Source organism: Balaenoptera physalus, assembly GCF_965194825.1.
Source record: "Balaenoptera physalus genome assembly, chromosome: 8".
Lineage (NCBI taxonomy): Eukaryota > Metazoa > Chordata > Mammalia > Artiodactyla > Balaenopteridae > Balaenoptera > Balaenoptera physalus.
In genome coordinates, this window is record NC_138887.1 from 68,610,209 (window position 1) to 68,634,048 (window position 23,840).

A 23,840-nucleotide genomic window follows, 5' to 3' on the forward strand; every position below is an offset into this window, starting at 1 on the left:
ACCTGGAGCTACAGTTCATTTACATTGGTTAGTTGACTCCTTCATTGATTCACTCAACACACGTTTCTTGAGTATCCACCATATGCTAGTTTCTGAAGTATGGGTATCTACCTTTTACCAGGAAAAAAGATAGTTAAAGCCTCTCATGGTTTACTTGGGAAACTAGAGCTGTACAAAGATGATTCCACCCTAGCATGAGAGTTGAGAAACAGATGCCTTTAGCACTCAGTACTTCCTCATCTGTAGCATTGATCAGACTCGTTTTTGCACTTTTAGTGGCTATGAGCTCCACAAAGGCAAGCCTCCTTTTATCTTATCCATCTTTGTACCTTCAGCAACTGGCACTATCCCTGGTACATAGTGGACCTTAGTAAATATTGAACTATTGACTAAGTGTAGCTAATGTTTATCATAGGAGCCAAGCCCTAAGTTCTGCATGTTAGAATGCAGTGCCTCATTTAATCCTCATAACACCACTAGGATGTAGTTGCTATTATTATTTCCATTTTACACATGAGGAAACTGAGACGTGGAGAAGCCAAGGAGCTTGACTAGGACACACAGCAACGAAGTGACAGAGCCAGCCTTCAACCTTGGTCTGTCTGACATATACCCACCATGGGCTCCTGCTTTTCTATTAGGTTGGACCATATGAAATTGCTGATATTTGGTCCTTTTGACCTACAGAAATAGCAAATATATAAGTAGATAAGTAGTATGAGTACTTATAACCTAATATAAGTAAGTGAAATAAAATAAAGGAAAGGTTATATATAAGGCACTGGGGAAGCAAAACAGGGGAGGGGTCAGGGGTGGCTTCCTGGGGCCAGCCTTGCAGGATGGCCAGGGATAAATCGGCGTTTTAGGTGGAAGGAGGGGCACAGCATGGGTACTGACGCACCCCCTCACTCAACCCATCTTCCTTATGGGCTCAGCATGTGCCAGGGCTCATGCAAAGAGGAAGCAGAGCTTGGAGTCGTGCAGGGACGACAATTATAATAAAATGGGCGTATTTATTATGCTCTAGTAAAATGCCCTGAGAATACACAACAAAGGCCCAGATGTGAGAGAGACCAAGAACAGGAGGATAGTGGTTGAGACCCATGGGAGCAAAGCATACCAGGCTGGGGAACAAGATGAGGGCAAGTGGGTGCCATTAGGAAGGGCCCTGATGCCTGGCATGAACTGGACGCAGAACGCAGGAGAAACCAGTGGAGGGTGTGCCCCAGAAGAGGGCTCCAGAAGATTCCCTTGGCTACAGCATGGTGGAGGGTTTGGAGGGGGATAAATGGGAGGAAGGAGGAGCACTTAAAGCTCTTTGGGTGGAAATATTGAGAGCCTGAGGCTCACAGAGGAAGCAGAAATATGGATGGTCAAGTCCAGTGAAGTTTAGAGCTGAGTAAACCCTGAGAATTACCAATTACTCTAGGTATTCTGTGAGACACAGGTGTTCTGATTCAATTGGTTTAAATCCCTAGAAAGGCTCCACCATCTTTCTACACAAAGGATTCTGTGTGCCAGAGGGCTTTTTTTTTTTTTTTTTGAGTATTTTGCATTTTTTCTTAAAGGAATTCCTTTATTTTTATTTTGTTTATTTATTTATTTATTTTTGGCTGTGTTGGGTCTTTGTTTCTGTGCAAGGGCTTTCTCTAGTTGCGGCAAGCGGGGGCCACTCTTCATCACAGTGCGCGGGCCTCTCACTATCGCGGTCTCTCTTGTTGCGGAGCACAGGCTCCAGACGTGCAGGCTCAGTAGTTGTGGCTCACAGGCCTAGTTGCTCCGCAGCATGTGGGATCTTCCCAGACCAGGGCTCGAACCCGTGTCCCCTGCGTTAGCAGGCAGATTCTCAACCACTGCGCCACCAGGGAAGCCCCAGAGGGCTCTTTGTGCTAGGTTCTCTCCTTAAAATCCCTCTTTGGGTATGTTTAAATTCAGTTTGGATTCTTGGCAGTTAGGGGTTGCTTGTTTTAACATTTATGTTCATGGAGGAAGAGGGTTTTTTTTTTAAATTTATTTTATTTTATTTATTTTTGGCTGTGTTGGGTCTTCGTTGCTGCTCGTGGGCTTTCTCTAGTTGGGGTGAGCGGCAGCTACTCTTCGTTGGGGTGCGCGGGCTTCTCACTGTGGTGGCTTCTCTTGTTGTGGAGCACGGGCTCTAGGTGCGTGGGCTCAGTAGTTGTGGCACACAGGGTCTAGAGAGCAGGCTCAGTAGTTGTGGTGCATGGGCTTAGTTGCTCCGCGGCATGTGGGATCTTCCCGGACCAGGGCTCGAGCCCGTGTTCCCTGCATTGGCAGGCGGATTCTTAACCACTGCGCAACCAGGGAAGTCCCTGAGGAAGAGATTTTAATCAAAGATTATGGAACTTCATCTCTTCTGAATCTAGATCTTTTTCTCACTCCCACATGCCTCCTTGAATAGTGTCAGGAATCTCTGCTCTGGCTCTTAATGTTTGCAGTATGATTTTTGAATTGACTGCCTCATGTTTCCTCTGTTCTATCTCCTGAGACAGACATGGGTCACTTTTGCTCCCCCACTGGCACTCAAAACAGATGTCACATCCCGGGCACCAGGAAATATCATGAAGCCCATTCAGAGTACTGACATAGCTCTGTAACTCTTCCTGACACGTCAAATGCAGTAAAAGCTATTAATAATTATAGAAGATATGCAGATTTGGATTTTTAAAATCAACCACAAAAAATGTTTTTACATAGAACAGACTAAATCCTAGCTATATCTAAAAAAATGTTAATGTTATTATGTATTTAGTGAAGCTCAAGCAACCAAAGGTTGTCACAGAACAGAAAAATGGGACATTAAAAAAATTAAGACAATTCAGCAAAAGGCCATATTCTGGTTAAGTGCAAGATCATAAATTCAAATACGATTTTTGAGATTCTCTGATCAAAAACAGGGCTGACCATCAGGCTTTCCCTTGCTATAATTAAGGCTGTCTGTTAGCCTGGCCACTCTGTATGGTCACAGCCAAACCTTTTGGATAGAGGTGGCCAGATGTAACAACCACATCTATTGCCCTGGGCGGCTGAGCAGAAAGGAAGCTGTAGAGTTGCTAATTGGTAAATTTCATTCCAGCCTTAGCATTCTGTTGCTGTTGTAATTCCCACAATCGCAGCCAACAAAATTCCCCCTAAAACAATGAAGCATCTTTACTTCCTGCAGGTGAATCCAAAAGGAGCCCTTGTGGGAAATAGTCACCTCTGATGTCGCATTTACCGCAGAGGGCAACAGCGCTGGGAATCCTCTAAGGAAGCAACAATGGAGATTTATGTTGCCATCTGTCTCTGGTAGATTTAAATGTTTATGTCTCCATAGCCATAGGGTTTGGGCAGCAATACTGTTGATACCCAAGAAGAAAAGATGTGATTAAAATTAACAGACTAAGAGAGGGAAGTTGATCTGATCCAATATGATATTTTGTCATCATAGCTTACTGCTTCTCTTTCTCTCTTTCTGCTCCACTGTTGACTTTTTTTTTCCACTCATCTAGTCAAAATCAGTGATCTCGGTGATTTACCTTAGCTGAGTCTCTATCAAAACTTCCTAGAGTCCAAACACCTGTTAACTGTGGGAAAGAGAAAGTGAGCCAGGTGGTGTGGAATGAGCCCCCCCTGGAACAATAGAACCTCAGCGTTCAAAACAACGTAAGGGAAGGAGCTGGGCAAGATGGCGGAAGAGTAAGACGCGGAGATCACCTTCCTTCCCACAGATAACAGTAGAAATACGTCTACACGTGGAACTGCTCCTACAGAACACCTACTGAACGCTGGCAGAAGACCTCAGACCTCCCAAAAGGCAAGAAAATCCCCACGTACTTGGGTAGGGCAAAAGAAAAAAGAAATAACAGAGACAAAAGAATAGGGATGGGACCTGCACCAGTGGGAGGGAGCTGTGAAGGAGGAAAGGTTTCCACACACTAGGAAGCCCCTTTGCGGGTGGAGACTGCGGGTGGCGGAGGGGGGGGGAAGCTTCAGAGCCACGGAGGAGAACACAGCCACAGGGGTGAGGAGGGCAAAGCGGAGAGATTCCCGCACGGAGGCTCGGCGCCAAGCAGCACTCACCAGCCCGAGAGGCTTGTCTGCTCAGCCGCCGGGGCGGGCGGGGGCTGGGAGCTGAGGCTCGGGCTTCAGTCGGATCGCAGGGAGAGGACTGGGGTTGGCAGCGTGAACACAGCCTGAAGGGGTTAGTGCGCCATGGCTAGCCGGGAGGGAGTCTGGGGAAAAGTCTGCAGCTGCCGAAGAGGCAAGAGACTTTTTCTTGCCTCTTTGTTTCACGGCGCACAAGGAGAGGGGATTCAGAGCGCCGCCTAAACGAGCTCCAGAGGTGGGCGCGAGCCGCGGCTATCAGCGCGGATCACACAGCAACAGGGGCGCAGAGGGAAAAGTGGAGAGATTCCCGCACAGAGGTTTGGCACCGAGCAGCACTCACCAGCCCGAGAGGCTTGTCTGCTCAGCCGCCGGGGCGGGCGGGGCTGGGAGCTGAGGCTTGGGCTTCAGTCGGATCGCAGGGAGAGGACTGGGGCTGGCGGCGTGAACACAGCCTGAAGGGGTTAGCGCACCACAGCTGGCTGGGAGGGAGACCGGGAAAAAGTCTGTAGCTGCCAAAGAGGCAAGAGACTTTTTCTTGCCTCTTTGTTTTGCGGCGCACAAGGAGAGGGGATTCAGAGCGCCGCCTAAATGAGCTCCAGAGCCGGGCGCGAGCCACGACCAACAGCGTGGACCCCAGAGACGGGCGTGAGACGCTAAGGCTGCTGCCGCCGCCACCAAGAAGCCTGTGTGCGAGCACAGGTCACTTTCCACACCGCCCCTCCTGGGAGCCGGTGCAGCCCGCCACTGCCAGGGTCCCGTGATCCGGGGACAAGTTCCCCGGGAGAACGCACGGCGCGCCTCAGGCTGCTGCAACGTCATGCCGGCCTCTGACGCCGCAGGCTCGCCCCGCCTCCTCCGTACCCCTCCCTCCCCGCGGCCTGAGTGAGCCAGAGCCCCCGAAGCAGCTGCTCCTTTAACCCCGTCCTGTCTGGGTGGGGAACAGACGCCCTCAGGCGACCTACACGCAGAGGCGGGTCCAAATCCAAAGCTGAACCCTGGGAGCTGTACGAACAAAGAAGATAAAGGGAAATTTCTCCCAGCAGCCTCAGAAGCAGCGGATTAAAGCTCCACAAACAACTTGATGTGCCTGCATCTGTTGAATACCTGAATAGACAACGAATCATCCCAAATTCAGGAGGTGGACTTTGGGAGCAGGATATTATTAATTTTTCCCCTTTTCCTTTTTTTGTGAGTGTATATGTGTATGCTTCTGGGTGAGATTTTGTCTGTATAGCTTTGCTTTCACCATTAGTCCTAGGGTTAGTTCCGTCCGTTTTTTTTTTTTTTTTTTCTTAAAAAAATTTTTTTTCCAATAAATGTTTTCTTAATAATTTTTTCCTTATTTTCTATTTTTAGAAATTAAAAAAAATTTTTAATAAGTTTTTTCATATTTTTTATTTTAAAAAATTAAAATTTTTTTCTTAATAAATTTTTTCTTAATTTTTTTCTAATAAAAATTAATAAATCTATTTTTAAAAATTAAAAAAAATTTTTGTTTTCTTAATAAATTTTTTCTTAATAATTTTTTTCTTATTCTTTATTATAATAGCTTTATTTTATTTTATTTTATCCTCTTTCTTTCTTTCTTTCTATTTTTTTCTCCCTTTTATTTTGAGCCGTGTGGATGAAAGGCTCTTGGTGCTCCAGCCAGGCAGCAGGGCTGTGCCTCTGAGGTGGGAGAGCTAATTTCAGGACACTGGTCCGCAAGAGACCTCCCAGCTCCACGTAATACCAAACGGCGAAAATCTCTCAGAGATCTCCATCTCAACATCAAGACCCAGCTTCACTCAACGACCAGCAAGCTACAGTGCTGGACACCCTATGCCAAACAACTAGCAAGACAGGAACACAGCCCCATCCATTAGCAGAGAGGCTGCCTAAAATTATAATAAGGCCACAGACACCCCAAAACACACCAGCAGACGTGGACCTGCCCACTAGAAAGACAAGATCCAACCTCATCCACTAGAACACAGGCACTAGTTCCCTCCACCAGGAAGCCTACACAACCCATTGAACGAACCTTAGCCACTGGGGACAGATACCAAAAACAATGGGAACTACGAACCTGCAGCCTGTGAAAAGGAGACCCCAAACACAGTAAGATAAGCAAAATGAGAAGACAAAGAAACACACAGCAGGTGAAGGAGCAGGGTCAAAACACACCAGACTTAACAAATGAAGAGGAAATAGGCAGTCTACCTGAAAAAGAATTCAGAATAGTGATAGTAAAGATGATCCAAAATCTTGGAAATAGAATAGACAAAATGCAAGAAACATTTAACAAGGACGTAGAAGAACTAAAGAGGAACCAAGCAATGATGAAAAACACAATAAATGAAATTAAAAATACTCTAGACGGGATGAATAGCAGAATAACTGAGGCAGAAGAACGGATAAGTGACCTGGAAGATAAAATAGTGGAAATAACTACTGCAGAGCAGAATAAAGAAAAAAGAATGAAAAGAACTGAGGACAGTCTCAGAGACCTCTGGGACAACATTAAACGCACCAACATTCGAATTATAGGGGTCCCAGAAGAAGAAGAGAAAAAGAAAGGGACTGAGAAAATATTTGAAGAGATTATAGTTGAAAATTTCCCTAATATGGGAAAGGAAATAGTTAATCAAGTCCTGGAAGCACACAGAGTCCCATACAAGATAAATCCAAGGAGAAACACGCCAAGACACATATTAATCAAACTATCAAAAATTAAATATAAAGAAAACATATTAAAAGCAGCAAGGGAAAAACAACAAATAACACACAAGGGAATCCCCATAAGGTTAACATCTGATCTTTCAGCAGAAACTCTACAAGCCAGAAGGGAGTGGCAGGATATACTTAAAGTGATGAAGGAGAAAAACCTACAAACAAGATTACTCTACCCAGCAAGGATCTCATTCAGATGTGATGGAGAAATTAAAACCTTTACAGACAAGCAAAAGCTGAGAGAGCTCAGCACCACCAAACCAGCTTTACAACAAATGCTAAAGGAACTTCTCTAGGCAAGAAACACAAGAGAAGGAAAACACCTACAATAACAAACCCAAAACATTTAAGAAAATGGGAATAGGAACATACATATCGATAATTACCTTGAATGTAAATGGATTAAATGCTCCCACCAAAAGACACAGGCTGGCTGAATGGATACAAAAACAAGACCCATATATATGCTGTCTACAAGAGACCCACTTCAGACCTAGAGACACATACAGACTGAAAGTGAGGGGATGGAAAAAGATATTCCATGCAAATGGAAATCAAAAGAAAGCTGGAGTAGCAATTCTCATATCAGACAAAATAGACTTTAAAATAAAGACTATTACAAGAGACAAAGAAGGACACTATATAATGATCAAGGGATCGATCCAAGAGGAAGGTATAACAATTGTAAATATTTATGCACCCAACATAGGAGCACCTCAATACATAAGGCAAATACTAACAGCCATAAAAGGGGAAATCGACAGCAACACAATCATAGTAGGGGACTTTAACACCCCACTTTCACCAATGGACAGATCATCCAAAATGAAAATAAATAAGGAAACACAAGCTTTAAATGATACATTAAACAAGATGGACTTACTTGATATTTATAGGACATTCCACCCAAAAACAACAGAATACACATTTTTCTCAAGTGCTCATGGAACATTCTCCAGGATAGATCATATCTTGGGTCACAAATCAAGCCTTGGTAAATTTAAGAAAATTGAAATCGTATCAAGTATCTTTTCCGACCACAACACTATGAGACTAGATATCAATTACAGGAAAAGATCTGTAAAAAATACAAACACATGGAGGCTACACAATACACTACTTAATAACGAAGTGATCACTGAAGAAATCAAAGGGGACATCAAAAAATACCTAGAAACAAATGACAATGGAGATACGACAACCCAAAACCTATGGGACGCAGCAAAAGCAGTGCTAAGAGGGAAGTTTATAGCAATACAAGCCTACCTCAAGAAACAGGAAACATCTCGAATAAACAACCTAACCTTGCACCTAAAGCAATTAGAGAAAGAAGAACAAAAAACCCCCAAAGCCAGCAGAAGGAAAGAAATTATAAAGATCAGGTCAGAAATAAATGAAAAAGAAATGAAGGAAACAATAGCAAAAATCAATGAAACTAAAAGCTGGTTCTTTGAGAAGATAAACAAAATTGATAAACCATTAGCCAGACTCTTCAAGAGAAAAAGGGAGAAGACTCAAATCAGTAGAATTAGAAATGAAAAAGGAGAAGTAACCACTGACACTGCAGAAATACAAGCGATCATGAGAGATTACTACAAGCAACTCTATGCCAATAAAATGGACAACCTGGAAGAAATGGACAGATTCTTAGAAATGCACAAACTGCCGAGACTGAACCAGGAAGAAATAGAAAATATGAACAGACCAATCACAAGCACTGAAATTGAAACTGTGATTAAAAACCTTCCAACAAACAAAAGCCCAGGACCAGATGGCTTCACAGGTGAATTCTACCAAACATTTAGAGAAGAGCTAACACCTATCCTTCTCAAACTCTTCCAAAATATTGCAGAGGGAGGAACACTCCCAAACTCATTCTACGAGGCCACCATCACCCTGATACCAAAACCAGACAAAGATGTCACAAAGAAAGAAAACTACAGGCCAATATCACTGATGAACATTGATGCAAAAATCCTCAACAAAATACTAGCAAACAGAATCCAACAGCACATTAAAAGGATCATACACCATGATCAAGTGGGGTTTATCCCAGGAATGCAAGGATTCTTCAATATACGCAAATCTATCAACGTGATACATCATATTAACAAATTGAAGGAGAAAAACCATATGATCATCTCAATAGATGCAGAGAAAGCTTTCGACAAAATTCAACACCCATTTATGATAAAAGCCCTGCAGAAAGTAGGCATAGAGGGAACTTTCCTCAACATAATAAAGGCCATATATGACAAACCCACAGCCAACATTGTCCTCAATGGTGAAAAACTGAAACCATTTCCACTAAGATCAGGAACAACACAAGGTTGCCCACTCTCACCACTATTATTCAACATAGTTTTGGAAGTGTTAGCCACAGCAATCAGAGACGACAAAGAAATAAAAGGAATCCAAATCGGAAAAGAAGAAGTAAAGCTGTCACTATTTGCAGATGACATGATACTATACATAGAGAATCCTAAAGATGCTACCAGAAAACTCCTAGAGCTAACCAATGAATTTGGTAAAGCAGCAGGATACAAAATTAATGCACAGATATCTCTTGCATTTCTATACACTAATGACGAAAAATCTGAAAGTGAAATTAAGAAAACACTCCCGTTTACCATTGCAACAAAAAGAATAAAATATCTAGGAATAAACCTACCTAAGGAGACAAAAGACCTGTATGCAGAAAATTATAAGACACTGATGAAAGAAATTAAAGATGATACAAATAGATGGAGAGATATACCATGTTCTTGGATTGGAAGAATCAACATTGTGAAAATGACTCTACTACCCAAAGCAATCTACAGATTCAATGCAATCCCTATCAAACTACCACAGGCATTTTTCACAGAACTAGAACAAAAAATTTCACAATTTGTATGGAGACACAAAAGACCCCGAATAGCCAAAGCAATCTTGAGAACGAAAAATGGAGCTGGGGGAATCAGGCTCCCTGACTTCAGACTATATTACAAAGCTACAGTAATCAAGACAGTTTGGTACTGGCACAAAAACAGAAATATAGATCAATGGAACAGGATAGAAAGCCCAGAGATAAACCCACACACATATGGTCACCTTATCTTTGATAAAGGAGGCAAGCATATACAGTGGAGAAAAGAGCCTCTTCAATAAGTGGTGCTGGGAAAATTGGACAGATACATGTAAAAGTATGAAATTAGAACACTCCCTGACACCATGCACAAAAATAAACTCAAAATGGATTAAAGACCTAAGTGTAAGGCCAGACACTATCAAACTCTTAGAGGAAAACATAGGCAGAACACTCTATGACATACATCACAGCAAGATTCTTTTTGACCCAGCTCCCAGAGAAATGGAAATAAGAACACAAATAAACAAATGGGACCTAATGAAACTTAAAAGCTTTTGCACAGCAAAGGAAACCATAAACAAGACGAAAAGACAACCCTCAGAATGGGAGAAAATATTTGCAAATGAAGCAACTGACAAAGGATTAATCTCCAAGATTTACAAGCAGCTCATGCAGCTCAATAACAAAACAACGAACAACCCAATCCAAAAATGGGCAGAAGACCTAAATAGACATTTCTCCAAAGAAGATATACAGATTGCCAACAGACACATGAAAGAATGCTCAACATCATTAATCATTAGAGAAATGCAAATCAAAACTACAATGAGATATCATCTCACACCGATCAGAATGGCCATCATCAAAAAATCTAGAAACAATAAATGCTGGAGAGGGTGTGGAGGAAAGGGAACACTCTTGCACTGTTGGTGGGAATGTAAATTGATACAGCCACTATGGAGAACAGTATGGAGGTTCCTTAAAAAACTAAAAATAGAACTACCATACGACCCAGCAATCCCACTACTGGGCATATACCCTGAGAAAACCATAGTTCAAAAAGAGTCATGTACCAAAATGTTCATTGCAGCTCTATTTACAATAGCCAGGACATGGAAGCAACCTAAATGTCCATCGACAGATGAATGGATAAAGAAGATGTGGCACATATATACAATGGAATATTACTCAACCATAAAAAGAAATGAAATGGAGGTATTCGTAATGAGGTGGATGGAGTTAGAGTCTGTCATACAGAGTGAAGTAAGTCAGAAAGAGAAAAACAAATACAGTATGCTAACACATATATATGGAATCTAAGGAAAAAAAAAAAAAAGAGGTCATGAAGAACCTAGTGGCAAGACGGGAATAAAGACACAGACCTACTAGAGAATGGACTTGAGGATATGGGGAGGGGGAAGGTTAAGCTGTGACAAAGTGAGAGAGTGGTATGGACATATATACACTACCAAATGTAAAATAGATAGCTAGTGGGAAGCAGCCGTATAGCACAGGGAGATCAGCTCGGTGATTTGTGACCACCTAGAGGGGTGGGATAGGGAGGGTGGGATAGGGAGGGTGGGAGGGAGGGAGATGCAAGAGGGAAGAAATATGGGAACATATGTATATGTATAACTGATTCACTTTGTTATAAAGCAGAAACTAACACACCATTGTAAAGCAATTATACTTCAATAAAGATGTTTAAAAAAAAAAAAAAAACAACGTAAGGACACCACTGAAAAACTTGGAATGAAAACTCCCCCTCTTAGCTCCCTCCAAAGCTTTATGGATTTCAGTCGTTTCTCTTCTGGTCCCAGTACAGTAATCTTTGGATTATTCAAAGATTTTTCACATTTTCTGTACAATTTCTTTTCATATAAATTATTCACTGAATAAAAAATGTATATGAAATCTCTCCTTTTTTTTCCTCTGGAGTAACTCACTCTCCCTAAAGATGTGAACAATAGGATTTGTGTTTGAGCAAGTTGTTAAAAATAAGTCTTAAGCTTTAGGAAGGAATCACATGTGACTCAGTTAGTTCTAAAAATAAATAAATAAAGCCTGGGGAGAGTAGGGGCCAGAGAGAGAATGACTTAGGGGAAAAAGAACAAGCAATTCATTTTCACGAGTTGCAAGACATGGTCTAAATATAGAAGCAGAGACTCCAGTCATCTCTGAGGGCTGAACATCACTCCCTTGCACCACCCCCTACACTGAAATACACTTTCACTTGTCAGCCTGCAAAGAAAAATCTCTGCACCCCTAGAATTTCTCTACACTTGGAAAATTGATGGCACACCATCTTATAGCTACGGCCACAGAATCAAAACCTTGTAGAAAAGAGATTTTCTTGCCTTGAATGAGTGGGGCTGAAAACTAGAACATCTGTCCTAGAAGATGTTATTTTAGTCCCCTGCAAAACATTTAAAGCTAGACAAGTGCTTATTTAATTCTTTGGCATAGCAGGGTTTTAAAAAAATTAGTATTAAAAAACTACTTACTCAGGCTAAGTCAAATCCACGCATTAACAAGTCTTAGAGACTAGAGATGGAGGGCGTGCTGATTGTTGGCTACTTGAGGAGGGTTCTTTGTCCTTTGGGACAGTGGCTGCCTGGCTTGAGGACGCAGGAAACTAATGAGGGACAAAGAACAAAACTCCTCTGTATAACACATGGTTTCCTGTGAGGAAAGTGGGACGCCAGGCACTTATCACCTCCAGATTCAAAAGCAAAGGTTTCCCAAGTGCTGATGGGGGATAACATGCAGTTGGAGATAATTTTTAAAACAGAGACCTAACTCCCAGAATTTCAAGAAGACTGCAGTCTTGGATTTTCTCCCATTCTACCAAACTCATCCAGATCAGTAAGCAAACGCATGCTAGGCCACTGCCTCTAAGAGGTGCGGTGGTTTGAACACAAGGCTGCGTATGATTTGAAACACCTCCCATCACCTCCCTCCCTAATTCCTCCTCCCTTTAAATATTGGGCTGGTCTTAGTGACTTGCTTCTAAGTAAGAGTAGGTAGCAGAAATGATTCTGTGTGGCTTTCGAGGCTAATTCATCAAACGTGATACAGCTTCTGCCCAGCTGTCTCTCTTGAGGTGTGTTCCTTTGGAGCATGGAAACCACCATGCCAGGGAAACCCCAGAGAGGGATCATGTAGAGACAAACAGGAGATGCCTGTGGAGAGCCAGCAGTTACGGCCGCCAACCATTCAGGTCTTCCCAACCCACGAGCCAGATACAGGAGCGCAGGAGCCCTTGATTTGGCTCCGAGCCCAGCGACCGCCGAGATCTTGAGCCAGAACTACCCAAACAGGCTGATCCCGAATGCTGGATCCACAGAAACCAAGAAAGAGAACACAGCTGAATACTGTTTTTAGGCTACCAGTTTGGGGAGTGATTTGTTTCACAATAGATAAATAGAAATATTTTGGTACCTAGAAGTGAGCCACTGCCATAACAAAACTTAAAAACATGCAGCAGCGGTTCAGGGCCTGGGTAGAGGGTGGACATTGGAAGAGCTTTGAAGAGGCTGTCGGAGAGGAATTAAAGGAAAGCGAGGAAGGTGTGTTGGAAGCTGGAGGAAAGGATTCCCTGGTTATGAAATGGTGGAAAGTCTAGGAATACTTTCACCAGTGGTAACATGGAAAATAGAAAATGTACCTAAGAAACTCATGATCCAGTAGGATTTCCAGGAAGAGTGTTCAAGGCGACCTGATTCTTCCAGCTGCCCATAGGAAATACGAGAGGAGAAAGATGAGCTAAAGAAAGAATTGTTAACTATAAAAGACCCAAGACTTTGGGTGTTCAAAAAATAAAACTATTCCTCAGTTTCATCTTCTCCGGATGGCAAATGGAGCTAAAATTAAAATATGTAATTTCTATCTAAAGATGAAGGCAGCGGTGAAGAACCCTTTGTTAAGACGTCAGCCAGATTTGAGGTAGCGCCGCATAGATTCTTTCAAACCATCAAAAGTCCCTCGAAAGATATGAAAGGCATGCCTTTTAGATGTCTCTGTTAAACAGAAGTGCTTATAAAAATCTTAAGGGCACAGTCCTGCAGTAGCCATAGAGGAAGTCTAAGGTAGAGAAAAGCTTATCTCGAGATTTGAGATAAGCTTTGGATGGATGCGATATTTGTTTAATGGAGTGAATCCTAACAAGATTGATGAGAAACAAAATATTAAGGAGACTTGTACTAACAAAAACATTGCCAGCTCAGACTAAAAGGGACAGAGGTGGTATAAAATGAACAGAGGTTTTTGGAATTCTAAAATTCTATGGGAAAGAAGCAGACTGAGAAAACTACACAGCTATAAAAATTTTATAGAACAGGAAGGATAATTCAGAGGGAGGCAACAAGAGCCCAAAGAATGAAGTCAAGAGCCATGGAGAATCATTCCTAGGGAACCATACTGAGCTCTAATCAAGGAACTGGCAACATGTGCCTGGCTGGAGTTCAATTTCAGAATTGCTGCAGACTGATTACCTGATTGCTACAGATTCAGAAATGTCTGTAGTGGCTATCCTATACCTATCCCACCAAAGTATGTTGGATGCGGGGAGCAAATAACTTGTCACTTTAGTTCACACATCTTCAGATCAAGAACTATACTCAGAAAGCTGTAATTGTGAATCTGTACCTACAGAGCCTCGTCTGCAGCGCCTGAACCTGATTTGGATGATGGGATACTGGACCTTGAGTGTGAGATGGATGCTATCCAGATGAGATATTTGGGAGTTCAAGGAGCGGGTGAGTGTATTTTGCCTGTGGGTTCGGGATCAATATATATATAACTTGTGGTAAGAGGGCAGATTGTTGTGGTTTTAAAACATACCCACAATTTTTTGACATTCTTTCCACCAAAAGGTGGAGTCTAATTCTCCTCCCTTTAAATATAGGCTGGCCTTCATGACGCACTTCTAACAAATGGAATGCAAGGCCATAAAAAGCAATACACCTTCTGCCTGGTTCTCTTGTTCTCTTGGTGCATGTGCTTTGGAGCCCTGAGCCACCATATTAACTGTGCAGCTAACCTGAGCCATCACACTTAAGAGACCTTGTGGAGAAACCCCATTCAGTTAGAGGTGCTCTGCTCTAGCTCTTGTAGCTCCCAGCTCTCCGAGTCTTCCCAGCTCTGGCACCTGATACGTGAGTGACGAGCCTTAAACGTGACCCCAGCTAAGCCACCATCTGACTGTAGTCTCATGAGAACCTCAAGCTAGAACCACCCAGCTGAACTGCTCCTGAACTCCTGACCCACAGAATTATGAGAGATAATAAATGACTTTTTTTTTTAAACATCTTTATTGAAGTATAATTGCCTTACAATGGTGTGTTAGCTTCTGCTTTATAACAAAGTGAATCAGTTATACATATACAATATGTTCCCATATCTCTTCCCTCTTGCATCTCCCTCCCTCCCACCCTCCCCATCCCACCCCTCTAGGTGGTCACAAAGCACCGAGCTGATCTCCCTGTGCTATGCGGCTGCTTCCCACTAGCTATCTATTTTACATTTAGTAGTGTATATATGTCCATTACGCACTCTTACCCTGTCACATCTCACCACACCCCCTCCCCATATCCTCAAGTCCATTCTCTAGTAGGTCTGTGTCTTTATTCCCGTCTTGCCACTAGGTTCTTCATGGCCTTTTTTTTTTTTTTCCTTAGATTCCGTATATATGTGTTAGCATACGGTATTTGCTTTTCTCTTTCTGACTTACTTCACTCTGTATGACAGACTCTAACTCCATCCACCTCATTACAAATACCTCCATTTCATTTCTTTTTATGGTTGAGTAATATTCCATTGTATATATGTGCCACATCTTCTTTATCCATTCATCTGTCGATGGACATTTAGGTTGCTTCCATGTCCTGGCTATTGTAAATAGAGCTGCAATGAACATTTTGGTACATGACTCTTTTTGAACTATTGTTTTCTCAGGGTATATGCCCAGTAGTGGGATTGCTGGGTCGTATGGTAGTTCTATTTTTAGTTTTTTAAGGAACCTCCATACTGTTCTCCATAGTGGCTGTATCAATTTACATTCCCACCAACAGTGCAAGAGTGTTCCCTTTCCTCCACACCCTCTCCAGCATTTATTGTTTCTAGATTTTTTGATGATGGCCATTCTGATCGGTGTGAGATGATATCTCATTGTAGTTTTTTTTTTTTTTCTAACATCTTTATTGAAGTATAATTGCCTTACAATGGTGTGTTAGCTTCTGCTTTATAACAAAGTGAATCAGTTATACATATACAATATGTTCCCATTTCTCTTCCCTCTTGCATCTCCCTCCCTCCCACCCTCCCCATCCCATCCCTCTAGGTGGTCACAAAGCACCGAGCTGATCTCCCTGTGCTATGCGGCTGCTTCCCACTAGTTATCTATTTTACATTTGGTAGTGTATATATGTCCATGACACTCTCTTACCCTGTCACATCTCACCCCACCCCTCCCCATATCCTCAAGTCCATTCTCTAGTAGGTCTGTGTCTTTATTCCCGTCTTGCCACTAGGTTCTTCATGGCCTTTTTTTTTTTTTTTTTTCCCCTTAGATTCCATATATATGTGTTAGCATACTGTATTTGTTTTTCTCTTTCTGACTTACTTCACTCTGTATGACAGACTCTAACTCCATCCACCTCATTACGAATACCTCCATTTCATTTCTTTTTATGGCTGAGTAATATTCCATTGTATATATGTGCCACATCTTCTTTATCCATTCATCTGTCGATGGACATTTAGATTGCTTCCATGTCCTGGCTATTGTAAATAGAGCTGCAATGAACATTTTGGTACATGACTCTTTTTGACCTATGGTTTTCTCAGGGTATATGCCCAGTAGTGGGATTGCTGGGTTGTATGGTAGTTCTATTTTTAGTTTTTTAAGGAACCTCCATACTGTTCTCCATAGTGGCTGTATCAATTTACATTCCCACCAACAGTGCAAGAGTGTTCCCTTTCCTCCACACCCTCTCCAGCATTTATTGTTTCTAGATTTTTTGATGATGGCCATTCTGATCGGTGTGAGATGATATCTCATTGTAGTTTTGATTTGCATTTCTCTAATGATTAATGATGTTGAGCATTCTTTCATGTGTCTGTTGGCAATCTGTATATCTTCTTTGGAGAAATGTCTATTTAGGTCTTCTGCCCATTTTTGGATTGGGTTGTTCGTTTTTTTGTTATTGAGCTGCATGAGCTGCTTGTAAATCTTGGAGATTAATCCTTTGTCAGTTGCTTCATTTGCAAATATTTTCTCCCATTCTGAGGGTTGTCTTTTTGTCTTGTTTATGGTTTCCTTTGCTGTGCAAAAGCTTTTAAGTTTCATTAGGTCCCATTTGTTTATTTGTGTTCTTATTTCCATTTCTCTGGGAGCTGGGTCAAAAAGAATCTTGCTGTGATGTATGTCATAGAGTGTTCTGCCTATGTTTTCCTCTAAGAGTTTGATAGTGTCTGGCCTTACACTTAGGTCTTTAATCCATTTTGAGTTTATTTTTGTGCATGGTGTCAGGGAGTGTTCTAATTTCATACTTTTACATGTATCTGTCCAATTTTCCCAGCACCACTTATTGAAGAGGCTGTCTTTTCTCCACTGTATATGCTTGCCTCCTTTATCGAAGATAAGGTGACCATATGTGTGTGGGTTTATCTCTGGGCTTTCTATCCTGTTCCATTGATCTATATTTCTGTTTTTGTGCCAGTACCAAACTGTCTTGATTACTGTAGCTTTGTAATATAGTCTGAAGTCAGGGAGCCTGATTCCCCCAGCTCCATTTTTCGTTCTCAAGATTGCTTTGGCTATTCGGGGTCTTTTGTGTCTCCATACAAATTGTGAAATTTTTTGTTCTAGTTCTGTGAAAAATGCCTGTGGTAGTTTGATAGGGATTGCATTGAATCTGTAGATTGCTTTGGGTAGTAGAGTCATTTTCACAATGTTGATTCTTCCAATCCAAGAACATGGTATATCTCTCCATCTATTTGTATCATCTTTAATTTCTTTCATCAGTGTCTTATAATTTTCTGCATACAGGTCTTTTGTCTCCTTAGGTAGGTTTATTCCTAGATATTTTATTCTTTTTGTTGCAATGGTAAACGGGAGTGTTTTCTTAATTTCACTTTCAGATTTTTCGTCATTAGTGTATAGAAATGCAAGAGATATCTGTGCATTAATTTTGTATCCTGCTGCTTTACCAAATTCATTGGTTAGCTCTAGGAGTTTTCTGGTAGCATCTTTAGGATTCTCTATGTATAGTATCATGTCATCTGCAAATAGTGACAGCTTTACTTCTTCTTTTCCGATTTGGATTCCTTTTATTTCTTTGTCGTCTCTGATTGCTGTGGCTAACACTTCCAAAACTATGTTGAATAATAGTGGTGAGAGTGGGCAACCTTGTGTTGTTCCTGATCTTAGTGGAAATGGTTTCAGTTTTTCACCATTGAGGACAATGTTGGCTGTGGGTTTGTCATATATGGCCTTTATTATGTTGAGGAAAGTTCCCTCTATGCCTACTTTCTGCAGGGCTTTTATCATAAATGGGTGTTGAATTTTGTCGAAAGCTTTCTCTGCATCTATTGAGATGATCATATGGTTTTTCTCCTTCAATTTGTTAATATGATGTATCACGTTGATAGATTTGCGTATATTGAAGAATCCTTGCATTCCTGGGATAAACCCCACTTGATCATGGTGTATGATCCTTTTAATGTGCTGTTGGATTCTGTTTGCTAGTATTTTGTTGAGGATTTTTGCATCAATGTTCATCAGTGATATTGGCCTGTAGTTTTCTTTCTTTGTGACATCTTTGTCTGGTTTTGGTATCAGGATGATGGTGGCCTCGTAGAGTGAGTTTGGGAGTGTTCCTCCCTCTGCAATATTTTGGAAGAGTTTGAGAAGGATAGGTGTTAGCTCTTCTCTAAATGTTTGATAGAATTCACCTGTGAAGCCATCTGGTCCTGGGCTTTTGTTTGTTGGAAGATTTTTAATCACAGTTTCAATTTCAGTGCTTGTGATTGGTCTGTTCATATTTTCTATTTCTTCCTGGTTCAGTCTCGGCAGTTTGTGCATTTCTAAGAATCTGTCCATTTCTTCCAGGTTGTCCATTTTATTGGCATAGAGTTGCTTGTAGTAATCTCTCATGATCGCTTGTATTTCTGCAGTGTCAGTGGTTACTTCTCCTTTTTCATTTCTAATTCTATTGATTTGAGTCTTCTCCCTTTTTCTCTTGATGAGTCTGGCTAATGGTTTATCAATTTTGTTTATCTTCTCAAAGAACCAGCTTTTAGTTTCATTGATTTTTGCTATTGTTTCCTTCATTTCTTTTTCATTTATTTCTGACCTGATCTTTATAATTTCTTTCCTTCTGCTGGCTTTGGGGTTTTTTGTTCTTCTTTCTCTAATTGCTTTAGGTGCAAGGTTAGGTTGTTTATTCGAGATGTTTCCTGTTTCTTGAGGTAGGCTTGTATTGCTATAAACTTCCCTCTTAGCACTGCTTTTGCTGCGTCCCATAGGTTTTGGGTTGTCGTATCTCCATTGTCATTTGTTTCTAGGTATTTTTTGATGTCCCCTTTGATTTCTTCAGTGATCACTTCGTTATTAAGTAGTGTATTGTGTAGCCTCCATGTGTTTGTATTTTTTACAGATCTTTTCCTGTAATTGATATCTAGTCTCATAGTGTTGTGGTCGGAAAAGATACTTGATACGATTTCAATTTTCTTAAATTTACCAAGGCTTGATTTGTGACCCAAGATATGATCTATCCTGGAGAATGTTCCATGAGCACTTGAGAAAAATGTGTATTCTGTTGTTTTTGGGTGGAATGTCCTATAAATATCAATTAAGTCCATCTTGTTTAATGTATCATTTAAAGCTTGTGTTTCCTTATTTATTTTCATTTTGGATGATCTGTCCATTGGTGAAAGTGGGGTGTTAAAGTCCCCTACTATGATTGTGTTGCTGTCGATTTCCCCTTTTATGGCTGTTAGTATTTGCCTTATGTATTGAGGTGCTCCTATGTTGGGTGCATAAATATTTACAATTGTTATACCTTCCTCTTGGATCGATCCCTTGATCATTATATAGTGTCCTTCTTTGTCTCTTGTAATAGTCTTTATTTTAAAGTCTATTTTGTCTGATATGAGAATTGCTACTCCAGCTTTTTTTTGATTTCCATTTGCATGGAATATCTTTTTCCATCCCCTCACTTTCAGTCTGTATGTGTCTCTAGGTCTGAAGTGGGTCTCTTGTAGACAGCATATATATGGGTCTTGTTTTTGTATCCATTCAGCCAGCCTGTGTCTTTTGGTGGGAGCATTTAATCCATTTACATTCAAGGTAATTATCGATATGTATGTTCCTATTCCCATTTTCTTAAATGTTTTGGGTTTGTTATTGTAGGTGTTTTCCTTCTCTTGTGTTTCTTGCCTAGAGAAGTTCCTTTAGCATTTGTTGTAAAGCTGGTTTGGTGGTGCTGAACTCTCTCAGCTTTTGCTTGTCTGTAAAGGTTTTAATTTCTCCATCACATCTGAATGAGATCCTTGCTGGGTAGAGTAATCTTGTTTGTAGGTTTTTCTCCTTCATCACTTTAAGTATATCCTGCCACTCCCTTCTGGCTTGTAGAGTTTCTGCTGAAAGATCAGATGTTAACCTTATGGGGATTCCCTTGTGTGTTATTTGTTGTTTTTCCCTTGCTGCTTTTAATATGTTTTCTTTATATTTAATTTTTGACAGTTTGATTAATATGTGTCTTGGTGTGTTTCTCCTTGGGTTTATCCTGTATGGGACTCTGTGTGCTTCCAGGACTTGATTAACTATTTCCTTTCCCATATTAGGGAAGTTTTCAACTATAATCTCTTCAAATATTTTCTCAGTCCCTTTCTTTTTCTCTTCTTCTTCTGGGACCCCTATAATTCGAATGTTGGTGCGTTTAATGTTGTCCCAGAGGTCTCTGAGACTGTCCTCAGTTCTTTTCATTCTTTTTTCTTTATCCTGCTCTGCAGTAGTTATTTCCACCATTTTATCTTCCAGGTCACTTATCCTTTCTTCTGCCTCAGTTATTCTGCTATTGATCCCGTCTAGAGTATTTTTAATTTCATTTATTGTGTTTTTCATCGTTGCTTGGTTCCTCTTTAGTTCTTCTACATTCTTGTTAAATGTTTCTTACATTTTGTGTATTCTATTTCCAGGATTTTGGATCATCCTTACTATCACTATTCTGAATTCTTTTTCAGGTAGACTACCTATTTCCTCTTCATTTGTTAGGTCTGGTGTGTTTTGACCCTGCTCCTTCATCTGCTGTGTGTTTTTCTGTCGTCTCATTTTGCTTATCTTACTGTGTTTGGGGTGTCCTTTTCACAGGCTGCAGGTTCGTAGTTCCCATTGTTTTTGGTATCTGTCCCCAGTGGCTAAGGTTCGTTCAGTGGGTTGTGTAGGCTTCCTGGTGGAGGGAACTAGTGCCTGAGTTCTGGTGGATGAGGCTGGATCTTGTCTTTCTGGTGGGCACGTCCACGTCTGGTGGTGTATTTTGGGGTGTCTGTGGCCTTATTATGATTTTAGGCAGCCTCTCTGCTAATGGATGGGGCTGTGTTCCTGTCTTGCTAGTTGTTTGGCATAGGGTGTCCAGCACTGTAGCTTGCTTGTCGTTGAGTGAAGCTGGGTCTTGGTGTTGAGATGGAGATCTCTGAGAGATTTTTGCCGTTTGGTATTACGTGGAGCTGGGAGGTCTCTTGTGGACCAGTGTCCTGAAGTTGGCTCTCCCACCTCAGAGGCACAGCCCTGATGCCTGGCTGGAGCACCAAGAGCCTTTCATCCACACGGCTCAGAGTAAAAGGGAGAAAAAATAGAAAGAAAGAAAGAAAGAGGCTATAATATAGTGAAGTAAAATAAAGCTATTATAAAGCAAAGCTATACAGACAAAATCTCACCCAGAAGCATATACATACACACTCACAAAAAAAAGGAAAAGGGGAAAAATTAATATATCCTGCTCCTAAAGTCCACCTCCTGAATTTGGGATGATTCGTTGTCTATTCAGGTATTCAACAGATGCAGGCACATCAAGTTGTTTGTGGAGTTTTAATCCGCTGCTTCTGAGGCTGCTGGGAGAGATTTCCCCTTCTCTTCTCTGTTCACCCAGCTCCTGGGGTTCAGCTTTGGATTTGGACCCGCCTCTGCGTGTAGGTCGCCTGAGGACGTCTATTCCCCGCCCAGACAGGACGGGGTTAAAGGAGCAGCTGCTTCAGGGGCTCTGGCTCACCCAGGCCGCGGGGAGGGAGGGGTACGATGCGGGGCGAGCCTGCGGCGGCAGAGGCTGGCGTGACGTTGCAGCAGCCTGAGTCGCGCCGTGCGTTCTCCCGGGGAACTTGTCCCCGGATCACGGGAGCCTGGCGGTGGCGGGCTGCACAGGCTACCGGGAGGGGCGGTGTGGAGAGTGACCTGTGCTCGCACACAGGCTTTTTGGAGGCGGCAGCAGCAGCCCCAGCGTCTCACACCCGTCTCTGGGGTCCGCGCTGATCCCCGCGGCTCACACCCGTCTCTGGAGTTTGTTTAGGCGGCGCTCTGAATCCCCTCTCCTTGTGCGCCGCGAAACAAAGAGGCAAGAAAAAGTCTCTTGCCTCTTCGGCAGCTGCAGACTTTTTCCCGGTCTCCCTCCCAGCCAGCTGTGGTGCGCTAACCCCTTCAGGCTGTGTTCACGCCGCCAAGCCCAGTCCTCTCCCTGCGATCAGACGATCAGACCGAAGCCCGAGCCTCAGCTCCCAGCCCCGCCCGCCCCGGCGGGGGAGCAGACAAGCCTCTCGGGTTGGTGAGTGCTGCTCGGCCCTGATCCTCCGTGCGGGAATCTCTCTGCTTTGCCCTCCGCACCCCTGTTGCTGTGCTCTCCTCCGTGGCTCTGAAGCTCCCCCCCCTGCCACCCGCAGTCTCCGCCCGCGAAGGGGCTTCCTAGTGTGTGGAAATCTTTCCTCCTTCACGGCTCCCTCCCACTGGTGCAGGTCCCATCCCTATTCTTTTGTCTCTGTTATTTCTTTTTTCTTTTGCCCTACCCAAGTACGGGGGGAGTTTCTTGCCTTTTTGGAGGTCGGACGTTTTCTGCCAGCGTTCAGTGGGTGTTCTGTAGGAGCAGTTCCACGTGTAGATGTATTTCTACTGTATCTGTGGGAAGGAAGGTGATCTCCGCGTCTTACTCTTCCGCCATCTTCTCTCCTCCTCCCATGACTATTGTTTTTTAAGACACTAAATTTTCAGGTGATTTCTTAAGCAGCAAAGATAATCAGAACAAGGGTTCACCAGTCATGTCTTAGTCTGTGTGAATGGGAATCCCTGGAGTTTTTCAGCAAGATGGTAACCCAGGATGCTGTGCAAACCTAGCTGTCAGTGTTGGTCGACATCTGCAGGCTTTGTCCGGGCCACTCTGTGTCTCACTTTTCTCTCCTCTTCCCTGGTTTGCTACTTTCATTTGACTACATGTCTTGACTTCATTTGACACTAAGCTTCAAGACGAGTCCCTAATAACCTGGTGCTCTGGCTTTGCTAATATCGTTTGGACGCTCTGGTCTAGTTCACCCTGGGATTTCCCCCAAATATCGCCCTGATGTCCACTTCAGCACCCTTGTGCCCAAGATAGCAAACAGAGGCCCCTTCCCTTCCCATCCCAGATCGTCTCTGCACTGTGGGGATATGGGAGATACACACATCCAAGCTCCGTTTCTACCCCATGCAAACAGCTGCCTCTTGCCTATTCTCTAGTGTGGGCTCAGAAGGTGGGACATGACCGCAGGCTTCCCAACGAATCCTCTGCCCGACCAAGCAGAGCAGAGGGTGGAGGGGAGACTTGAGAGGGAGGAAAATAGACTGGTTAAGAGGTTATGCATCTAAACTTCCCTATAGCGATCACCACCATGGATGACCATCAGAACCACTTCAGGAGATTTTTAAAAGTACACACACCTGGACTGCCACCCCTGTGACTGCGATTCAGGAGAAATGTTCAGAAAGCTCCCCAGGTGATTTTGGTAGTCAGCCAAGTGTAGGAACTGCTTCAGGGAGCTCCTTGAGGAGATCTTTTCCTCTGTGGTTTCCCTTCCTCCCATAGAGCCAGGCCATACCTCGTATATAATTGCATGTCATAGTATTTAGTATACAAATAGTATATTCACA

The 23,840-nt window shown here is 42.5% G+C and overlaps 1 protein-coding gene across 18 annotated transcripts in view; it reads left to right on the top strand.

The window, feature by feature from the left end:
• The window catches only part of MTERF1 (mitochondrial transcription termination factor 1), a 602,843-nt gene that overhangs the window by 513,590 nt on the left and 65,413 nt on the right, over positions 1-23,840 (top strand). For 13 of the 18 annotated variants that reach the window (XR_014266396.1, XR_014266397.1, XR_014266398.1 and 10 more), the window contains one exon: positions 14,324-14,427. The exons of 1 other annotated variant lie outside the window; for it this stretch is intronic. Coding sequence is in view for 3 of the 17 variants with exons in the window: in XM_082471747.1 (XP_082327873.1) it covers positions 14,324-14,427 (104 nt within the window). In the remaining 14 variants the exon portion in view is untranslated. Of the gene's footprint in view, positions 1-3,509; positions 3,815-6,420; positions 14,428-23,840 lie in introns of those variants that run through there. 4 more of the 18 variants (XR_014266406.1, XR_014266407.1, XR_014266408.1 and 1 more) reach the window with 2 other exon arrangements.